We start from the raw sequence: 11,701 nt of genomic DNA on the forward strand, positions 1-11,701 counted from the left end.
ACTACACCTCCAATTTTGGTGTCATCTGCAAACTTACTAACTGTACCTCTTATGCCTGCATCCAAATCATTTATATAAATGACAAAAAGTAGAGGACCCAACACCAATCCTTGTGGCACTCCACTAATGCAGGGTATTGATGAACCCACATCTGAGCACCGTGTACGGTACTGGTCACCAAACTATGGAGGATGTTAATGGCATTAGAAGCAGTTCATAGAAGGTTTACCAAATACCTTAAATGTGCAGATTGACTTTGAAGACAGGTTAGATAGGTGAGGCCAGCATCCTCTGGAGGGGAGAAGAGTCAGAGATGACTTAATCGAAAGGGGACTTCAACAGGTGGACACTGAAAGCCTGTTGCCTCTTGGGGAAAAATGTAGAATTAGGGGTTTTGGTTAAAAATAAGGTGTCCATTTACAACAGAAATGAGATAACATTTTTCTCTCATAGGATTCAGAGTCTTTGGAATTCACTTCCTTAAAAAAAAAGTGGATGCAGAATCTTAAGACAGAAGTAAATAGATTCTTAATTACCAAGATGATGAAAGATTAAATCAAGCATATGCAAGAATGTAAAGTTAATGTTAAGAATCAGATCAGCTGTAATCCTAATACAGAGCAGACACTGAGCAGTAGGCCAAATAGCCTACTCTTGTTTCTTTTCTGTATGTAAGCTATGACAAGAGAATTAGGCAAGTTCAAGATCAGGCAGAGTCTACATGGATTGCCGAAAGGAAATCATGCTTGACCAGTCTCAGAGTTCATTGAGGAGGTAACATATGCTGTGAATAAAGGTGAACTAATGTTTGCATGGTTCCTACATTTCCAGATAAAGTGTTACATCAAGATAATGTGGAAAATACAGCATGTAGGGATGACATACTGGCAGAGACAGAAGTTCAGCTGACTAAATCAGCATAAAGCAAGCATAAATGGCAATTTTCAGAATGGCAAAATCTATCAAATTTTGTGCAACAGGGATCAGCGCTGGGACCTCAAGTAAACAATTTATAGAAATAACCTGGACCAACGGACACAGATATGGTTGCCAAACTTAATGACACATAGATAGGTATAAGGGATGCTACAAAAGGATATATAAAAGTTCAATGATTAGGCAACATTCCAGCAAATGGAGCATAACTGGAAAAATGTGAAACTGCTCTCAATTTGGCAGGAACAACAAAAAAGTATATTATTTAAATCATGAGAGAGACAAGAACTCTGAAATGCAGAGGCACCTAGCTTTCCTAGTGCAGGAATCTCAAAAGGTTACTATGTAGGTTCACAAAATAACTATGAAAGCCATTAAAAAAAAATTAATTGAAAGGGGAAATTAATACAAAAAGTGGGAAGCTTATGCTTCAGTGAAACAGGGCAGAGGTAAGACCACACATGGGGTGTTGTTCACTGTATTAGCCAGATTATTTAAGGAAGATTATAAATGTGCTGGAAGCAGTTCAGAGAAAGTTTATGAGACGAGGGTTGTCTTATGACGAAAAGGTAGACAGGCTAGACTTGAACCTGCTGAAATTTAGCAGAATAAGAGGTGACTTGATTGAAACATATGATCCTAAGGGATCTTGACGAGAAGAAAGTGGAAAGGATATTCCCCCTAATGGGAGATTTTAGAACTAAGGATCACAGTTTAAAAATACACAAGGAAGCCTCTTTGAAATCAATGAGGGGAATTGTTTTCTCTTAAAGGGTTATGAGCCTTTGCCACTCTCGTCCTGAAAAGGCAGTGGAAACGAGAATCCTTGAAAATTTTTCAGATACGGGTAGATAAATTTTTGTTAAAACAAGGAAATGAAAGGTGATCATGATTAGAATGCAAATTATATTGCAATCAGATCAACCATGATCTATAGAATGGTAGTCCAGCTCCATGTTCCAATGTTTATGTGTTTCTTGCCATGTTTATATGTTTGACAAACTCTACAGAGTTCAGAATTTACAAAAGATACGAATGCTTCTGCAAAGATATTTAAGCCTGAAAAATAAATGAGATTCTGAAACGATTTTGGGCTGTGATCCAACATGTGAACAAAGTAGTCAACAAGCCAAATGTGAAGAGCCAAACAATCACCAACAAAAGAACAATTTAAGTGATTGGCGTGCTAGTTATAACCATCAGCTTTGGTTACACCCTCCTTTATAATCAAACTACTCTATTTACAACAATAACCTCACATAGTACAAAAATGTAAAACGATTATATAACATTCACCCCTTTAATCTGTTTTAGGAGGGAGAAAACCAACAAGCATTCTTTACATAGTTGCATAAACAAACTATAACAGCTTGCTCTGTTGAACACCAATCAGATGGTATGCAAGGAAAAAGGTGACAATAAAGGGACACATTAAAAAATGCACTTCAAACATTAGATACATTTCAACAAATTCCAACCGAGTCAGAACGAGAGTTACAAAATTATAATTTTGTAATTTCAACAGTGGTTCAGTGGTAGTGTCCCCACCTCAGGGCCAGAAATCTGGGTTCAAGTCCTACCTGCTCAAGAGGTGTCATAATGTGTCTGAGTAGGTTGATTAAAAATATCCATAGTGACCCTTTCCATTTTCCACACTCACCTGTATTTAGCATTTGGGGTGGATAATTCCTTCAAATTTATACAGAAAAAGACTTCCAACTGTTATTTTCCATAGTACCTTCTGTTGAGTAACTTACTACTTTTAACAAATTAAAGTGTAAATTACGAATTGAAAAACTAACTTTCCAAATTTTGGGCGACGCAAAGACTATCGTTAACTTTGCATATAAGAACAGATTTGCAGAGAAACGATCCCCTGAGATTTCCACAAATATAGTTAGATCTGATTCTGCAAAAGTGAATATCTTTCTTGTCTCAGAAGTCAAATATGCCATTTCTGATCATATCCCATACATAAACATTTAAAATTTGAAGAGGGATATTTTTCCCACCTAATTCCTGCAATTCAAAGCATCAGCTTAATTATGAAACTGAAAAAGCACTCAGATGGTTCATTTCCCATGTAACATTGTGAGAAACATTGAGAATTCAAGTGCATACAATTAAAATGTTATTTAAATCTATAGCACATAAAGCTAATTAACATGATTTGCAAATGTTAACATATTTTCTTCAAATAGTAGGATTCTACAATGCTTTGAAGTTTCATTGACTGATAACCAATTATTCAGTGTTAAGACCATAAGATCATAGGAGCAGAAATTAGGCCATTCGGCCCATCAAGTCTACTCTGCCATTCAATCATGGCTGATAGATTTTTCAACCTCATCTTCCTGCTTTCTCCCCCTAACCTTTGATCCATCAAGAACTTATCTATCTCTGCCTTAAATACACTCAATGACCTGGCCTTCACAGCCCTCTGTGGTAATGAATTCCACAGACTGACTAATCTCTGGCTAAAGAAGTTTCTCCCTGTCTCTGTTCTATTGGGTCTTCCCTTTACTCTAAGGCTGTGCCCACAGATCCTCATCTCTCCTGTCAATGGAAACATCTTCCCAACATCCACTCTCTCCAGAACATTCATCATTCTCTAAGTTTCAAACAGATGCCACTCTCTCCCCCCCCCCCCCCCCCCCCCCCCCCTTCTAAACTCCATATAGTCCCAAAGTCCTCAAATGTTTCTCACATGTTAAGCTTTTCATTCCTGGGATCATTTTTATAGATCTCTGAACATGGTCCAGGGCCAATACATCCTTCCCTAGGTAGGGGCCCCAAAATTATTCACAATATCCCAAATGTGGTCTGACCACAATCTGATAAAGCCTCAGGAGAACATCCCTGGTTTTAAATTCTCATCCTCTTCAGATGAATGACAACATGTATTTGCCTTCCTAATTACTGACTCAACCTGCAAGTTTACCTTAAGAGAATCCTGGACTAGGACTCCCAAGTTCCTTTGCACTCCAGATTTGTGAATTTTCTCCCCATTTAGAAATTAGTCCATACCTCTGTTCTTCCTACCAAAGTGCGTGCCCTCACATTTCCCCACATTGTACCTCATCTGCCATTTCTAAGTCCATTCTGCTGACCTGTCAAAATCTTTCTGCAGCCTCCCTGCCTCCTCAATACTACCTGTCCCTCCACTGAACTTTGTATCATCTGCAAACTTAGCCAGATTGCCCTCAGTTCCTTCATCCAGATCATTAAAATGTATAAAGTAAAAGTTGTGGTCCCAACACTGACCCTTATGGAACACTACTAGTTACTGGCTTCCATCCTGAGGACCCTTTTATCTCAACTCTTGCCTTCTACCAGATAGCCAATCTTCCATCCATGCTAGTACCTTGCCTCTAAAACCATGAGGCCTTATCTTACTCAGCAGCCTCCTGTACAACACCATTTTAAAGGCCTTCTGGAAATCCAAATAGATAACATCCATTGTATCTCCTTGGTCTAATCTGCTCATTACCTCCTCAAAGATTTCTAACAGATTTGTCAGGCATGCCCTCTCTTTGATTGAATGATGCTGACTTTGCCCTGTTTTACCATGCACTTTTAAGTATTCAGAAATCTCATCCCTCAAATGGACTCCAAAATCTTACCAATGACTGAAGTCAGGCTAATCAGCCTACAATTTCTTAATGCCTTCTTAAACAGCAGGGTGGGGGAGGTTACAGTCACAATCACAATTTTTCAGTCCTGTGGGAGCCTCCCTCCAGTGATACCAGAAGGATCACTACTAAAGGTTCCACTGTCTCTTCAGAACTCTAGGGTGTAGCCTCGATGATTTGCCCACTTTCAGACCTTTCAGTTTTTCTAGGACCTTCTCCTCGGTGATAGTCACTGTACTCACCTCTACTCCCCAAATCTCTTGAATTTTCACATATTACTCATGTTTTTCCCTGTGAAGACTGACACAAAGTACTCATTCAGTTCCTCAGCCATTTATTTGTTCCCCATTACCAGTTCTTTGGCATCATTCTCCTATGGCCCAATGCCCACGTTTGCCCTATCGGAAGAAATTCTTGCAATCTTCCCTAATATTACTGGCTAGCTTACCCCACATTCAATCTTCCTCCTCCTCTTTTCTTTCTTCAACGTCCTCTGATGGTCTTTGAAGGCTTCCCACTGCCCTTCATCACTTTATGCGCTTTCTCTTTTGCTTTTATGCTTCCCTAGTCAGCCATGGTTGCCCCAGCCTTCTTTTAGTATGCTTCATTTTCCCCAGGATTAATTTTTGCTGTGTCTCCCAAATTACTCCCAGAAACTCCTGCTATTGCTATTCCACTGTCTCCTGCTAAACTCTTCTCCCAATCAATTTTGGGCAGTTCTTCCCTCACACCTCTGTAGTGGTCTAGAATCAAATGTAATAGTTACATCTGATTCCAGCTTTTCCCTCCCAAATTGCAGGGTAAATTCTATCATATCATGGTCACTGACTTCGAAGGGCTCCTTCACATTAAGTTCCCTTATCAAGTCTGCCTCATTGCACAACATTAATCTAGAATTGCCTCTTCTCTTGTTGGCTCCACCACAAGCTGCTCCAAAAAGCCATCTTACAGACATTCCACAAATTCCTTTTCATGTGATCCACTACCAAGCTGAGTTTACGAGACAACCTGCATATTGAAATCCCCAATGATCACTGTAACCTGGCCTTTGTTGAATATTTCTTGGTATATCTTACGCCCCAAATCCTGACTACTGTTTGGAGGCCTGTAGATAACTCCCATTTACAATTTTTTTTGCCCTTTGCAGTTCCTTAACTCTACCCACACAGATTCTACATAATCTGACCCTACTTCATTTAATTTCATTTTGACGAACAAGGAAACTCCACCCCCTCTGCCACCTGCCTGTCTTTTCAATAGGACATGTATCAATGGACATTTAGCTCCTAAGCCTGATTCCCTTGTAGCCACATCGATGTTCTAAACAGCTCAAATTTAAAATTCTCAATCAAAATGTTACCTTAATTAAATAACATAATATTTCTCATTACAAAAATGCTCCACAATTCAGACTGAGTTCTTTTTAATCAATTTCATATAAGCTTGTAAAAAGATGGATTCGTTAGATGTAGCTATATCCACAAATTGACCTTTTCCGAGACAGAAACTTACGTCTCTCATAAATTTGAAGACAAAAGTCAACAATAGTTAAAACCGAAAGGCGGGTGGTACTGAGGAAGTGGGGAGGCTGCAGAAGGATCTAGACAGTTTGGGAGAGTGGTCCAGGAAATGGCTGATGGAATTCAATGTGAGCAAATGTGAGGTCTTGCACTTTGGAAAAAAGAATACAAGCATGGATTACTTTCTAAACGGTGAGAAAATTCATAAAGGTCTAACATACGAGGAACAGCTGAGGATCCTGGGATTGTATTCATTGGAGTTTAGAAGATTAATGGGAGACGTAATAGAAACTTACAAGATAATACATGGCTTGGAAAGAGTGGACGCTAGGAAATTGTTTCCGTTAGGCGAGGAGAGTAGGACCCATGGACAAAGCCTTAAAATTAGAGGGGATAAATTCAGAACAGAAACGCGGAGACATTTCTTCAGCCGGAGAGTGGTGGGCCTGTGGAATTCATTGCTGCAGAGTGCAGTGGAGGCCGGGAAGCTAAATGTCTTCAAGGCAGAGATTGATAAATTCTTGATGTCACAAGGAATTAAGGACTACGGGGAGAATGCCTGTAAGTGGAGTTGAAATGCCCATCAGCCATGATTGAATGGCGGAGTGGACTCGATGGGCCAAATGGTCTTACTTCCATTCCGATGTCTTATGGTCTTATACCTTTATTCTAGAATGTAACCAATTTAATTTTGTATCAGCCAAACAAGTCAGCTACCCATGACTTTCCCAATGATTCACTAATCTAATCCAGAATTCTGGAAGTAGGCGCCAAGTCAAATCCAATGATATCTTGAGTGGGGAAAAAAACATGCAACCTAAACTCAGGCAATGAATCAAATTGCACACGTATTTCATTTTACAAGGCAGTTACAGAATGTCTACATAAGAGTAGCAATTTACCTTCCTTCATGTACTGTGATAGTACATGATTATAGATTTAAACAATTTCTTTCCAGTTTGAACATCTTAGTGACTGGATGTATTAAACTAATTTGGCTGGATAGTCTATTTCTACCCAACATATTCGACGCAATTTCTTTGTACCAACGATACATGGAAATATTTTCTCTTTTGAATTTCTTTAGATCTTGTCGAGGCAGTATTAAAACGATACCTACCTCGCAATTTTGCTTTGTGTGGCAAAAAAAAAAGCACTCATTCATTCGAGGACTGGTCATCAAATTCTAATTAGCTGATTTACTCAATTTGAATAATGCAGAGGGGAAGTTATTTTTAATCTGGGTGCCCGACAGATCTCTAACCATGCTCCCTGTGGATCTAGCAGTGGTCACTAATCCGATCTATGACAATCCACTGAAAGTAAGAGACAAAGGGATTCCACCACTGGGAGAATTCACACAGTTACAGCAGGCGATTCAACGCTACGAACAAGCCACAGTAAGCCATTTGGCACAGCACTACAACTATTATTGAGAGCAGGGAGCTGGCAGATGCTCGGAGCTGCTGCTTGAATCTGTCAACGGTTAGACGCCCTTGGGCTATGGGTGGGTCTTCGGTCAGATTTTTTTGAAGAATCCAACCAATGCATTTCAAGCAAATGATTAACATTTTTTCAAAAAGAAACCGTAAATAGAAAAACCCCGAGATCGATTTTTTTTTCATATATAAATTGCTCGGTCAATCAGCCTCACCTCTCGGAGTTGCTCCAATTCCTGTTTGACTGTCTCATACTCGCTCTCCAGCTCCTCATACTGTTGTTTGAGGCTCTGCTTCTCCTCTAACACCACCAGACCGTACTCGGCCGCCTGGATCTTCTCCTGGGTCGTTTCGCTCAGCTCCCGGTTCAGGCGCTCGACCTCAGTGCGCAGGAAGCTCTCGCTCTCCACCAGCGGCTCCTCCGCCTCCATGGCGCCGCAGTCCGCTCCCTCCTCGGCCGGCCGGCCAACTCCGCCCGGATCCCGGGGGCAGCCGAGTTAAAACGGCGCGCTCGGTGCCTGCGCTCGGGTGTCCACCATAGCTTCACCCGGGCGGGCGGGCAGCCAGCCAGGCGGCGGGACTCAGCCCGCAGGAGGAGGACGGCAGGATGGGAAATAAAAACAACCCCAGTGCAGGAGACGGAGGATCTCTTCGCCCCGTCTCCGTCCAGCCGACTCCGGGAGCTGCTACCTCTATCCCCGCCCCGTCAGGCTGCTACCCTGCTCCGCCCTCACGCCGCCATTGCCGCTAATAGAGTCTTCCGGCCGTTGACGTCAGCTCCTTCCCAACAGACAAGGAGCCGCTCGAGGGGGCGGTGAGACCGCACCCTGTAATATATACAGTATAGGATATAGAGTGTATCACACACACACTGTAATATATATGGTATAGGACACAGAGTGTATCACACAACCTGTAATATATACAGTATAGGATATAGATTGTATCACACACACACTGTAATATATATGGTATAGCACACAGAGTGTATCACACACACTGTAATATATACAGTATAGGATATAGAGTGTATCACACACACTGTAATATATATGGTATAGGACACAGAGTGTATCATACACACTGTAATATATATGGTATAGGATACAGAGTGCATCATACACACTGTAATATGTACAGTGTATCACACAACCTGTAATATATACAGTATAGGATATAGAGGGTATCACACACTAATATATATGGTATAGGATATAGAGTGCATCACACACACTGTAATATATACAGTGTATCACACAACCTGTAATATATACAGTATAGGATATAGAGTGTATCACACACTAATATATATGGTATAGGATATAGAGTGCATCACACACACTGTAATATATACTGTGTATCACACAACCTGTAATATATACAGTATAGGATATAGAGTGTATCACACACACTAATATATATGGTATAGGATATAGAGTGTATCACACACACTGTAATATATACAGTGTATCACACAACCTGTAATATATACAGTATAGGATATAGAGTGTATCACACACTAATATATATGGTATAGGATATAGAGTGCATCACACACACTGTAATATATACAGTGTATCACACAACCTGTAATATATACAGTATAGGATATAGAGTGTATCACACACACTAATATATATGGTATAGGATACAGAGTGTATCACACACACTGTAATATATACAGTGTATCACACAACCTGTAATATATACAGTATAGGATATAGAGTGTATCACACACACTAATATATACAGTGTAGGATATAGAGTGTATCACACACACTGTAATATATACTGTATAGGATATAGAGTGTATCACACACACTGTAATATGTTTAGTGCATCACACAACCTGTAATATATACAGTATAGGATATAGAGTGTATCACACACATTGTAATATATATGGTATAGGATACAGAGTGTGTCACACACATATATACAGTATAGGATATAGAGTGTGTCACACACATATATACAGTATAGGATATAGAGTGTATCACACACTAATATATACTGTATAGGATATAGAGTGTATCACACGCACTGTAATATGTACAGTATAGGATATAGAGTGTATCACACAATGTAATATATACTGTATAAGATATAGCATGTATCACACACTGTAATAATGGATATAGAGTGTATACCCTGTAATATATACAGTATAGGATATAGAGTGTATCACACACACTAATATATCCTGTATAGGATATAGAGTGTATCACACACACTGTAATATATACTGTATAGGATATAGAGTGTATCACACACTGTAATATATACTGTATAGGATATACAGCATATCACACACACTGTAATATATACTGTATAGGATATAGAGTGTATCACACACATTGTAATAGATACCGTATAGGATATAGAGTGTATCACACACTGTAATATATACGGCATAGGATATAGAGTGTATCACACACACTGTAATATATATGGTATCGGATACAGAGTGTATCTCACACACACACACTAATATATACTGTATAGGATATAGAGTGTATCACACACACAGTAATATATACGGTATAGGATATAGACTGCATCACACACACTGTAATATATACGGTATAGGGTATAGAGTGTATCACACACTGTAATATATACGGTATAGAATATAGAGTGTATCACACACACTAATGGCGGCATGGTAGCACTGCTGCCTCACAGCGCCAGAGACCCGGGTTCAATTCAACTCATGTCTGCGTGGGTTTCCTCCGGGTGCTCCGGTTTCCTCCCACAGTCCAAAGATGTGCAGGTCAGGTGAATTGGCCATGCTAAATTGCCCGTAGTGTTAGGTAAAGGGGTAAATGTAGGGGAATGGGTGGGTTGCGCTTCGGCGGGTCGGTGTGGACTTGTTGGGCCGAAGGGCCTGTTTCCACACTGTAAGTAATCTAATCTAATCTAATCTAATCTAATCTAATCTAAAATATATACAGTATAGGATACAGAGTGTATCGCACACTGTAATATATACTGTATAGGATATAGAGTGTATCACACACTGTAACATATACAGTATAGGATATATAGTGTATCACACACTGTAATATATACTGTATAGGATATAGAGTGTATCACACACTAGTACATACAGTATAGGATATAGAGTGTATCACACACTAATATATACTGTATAGGATATAGAGTGTATCACACACACTGTAATGTATACGGTATAGAATATAGAGTGTATCACACACACTGTAATATATACTTTATAGGATATAGAGTGTATCACACACTGTAATATGTACGGTATAGGATATACAGTGTATCACACACTGTAATATAGACAGTATTAGGATATAGAGTGTATCACGCACACTAATATATATGTATAGGATATACAGTGTATCCCACACACTGTAATATATACAATATAGGATATAGGATCCTATATAGGATCTAATATATACAGTGTATTGCACAACCTCTAACATATACTGTGTAGAATATAGTGTGTATCACACACTGTAATATATTCTGTATAGGATGTAGTGTATCACACACACTGTAATATGTACAGTGTATTACACAACCTGTAATATATACAGTATAGGATATAGAGTGTATCACACACACTGTAATATATATATTATAGGATATAGAGTGTATCACACACACTGTAATATATACAGTGTATCGCACAACCTGTAATCTATACAGTATAGGATATAGAGTGTATCACACACACTGTAATATATACATTGTAGGATGTAGAGTGTATCACATACACTGTAATATATACTGTATAGGATGTAGAGTGTATCACACACTAATATACTGTATAGGATATAGAGTGTATCACACACCATAATATATACAGTATTGGATATAGAGTGTATCACACACACTGTAATATATACAGTGTATCGCACAACCTGTAATATATACAGTATAGGATATAGAGTGTATCACACACACTGTAATATATACATTACAGGATGTAGAGTGTATCACATACTCTGTAATATATACTGTATAGGATATAGAATGTATCACACACTCTAATATACTGTATAGGATATAGAGTGTATCACACTGTAATATATACAGCATAGGATATAGAGTGTATCACACACTGTAATATATACTTTATAAGATATAGAGTGTATCACATACTGTACTATATACAGTGTATCACACAACCTCTAAT

The 11,701-nt window shown here is 39.1% G+C and overlaps 1 protein-coding gene across 7 annotated transcripts in view; it reads right to left on the minus strand.

Annotated features, from left to right (window-relative positions):
- LOC122558997 (protein bicaudal D homolog 2-like) overlaps positions 1-8,219 on the minus strand; it is a 90,577-nt gene extending 82,358 nt beyond the window's left edge. For 4 of the 7 annotated variants that reach the window (XM_043708046.1, XM_043708045.1, XM_043708049.1 and 1 more), the window contains exon 1: positions 7,743-8,219. In XM_043708046.1, the coding sequence (XP_043563981.1) occupies positions 7,743-7,958 (216 nt within the window). In that variant the 5' untranslated portion in view covers positions 7,959-8,219. The remainder of the gene's footprint in view (positions 1-7,742) is intronic. The other 3 variants (XM_043708047.1, XM_043708050.1, XM_043708051.1) reach the window with 1 other exon arrangement.
- Positions 8,220-11,701: the final 3,482 nt, after the last annotated feature.

This window comes from Chiloscyllium plagiosum, chromosome 18 (assembly GCF_004010195.1).
Source record: "Chiloscyllium plagiosum isolate BGI_BamShark_2017 chromosome 18, ASM401019v2, whole genome shotgun sequence".
Taxonomy (NCBI): Eukaryota; Metazoa; Chordata; class Chondrichthyes; order Orectolobiformes; family Hemiscylliidae; genus Chiloscyllium; species Chiloscyllium plagiosum.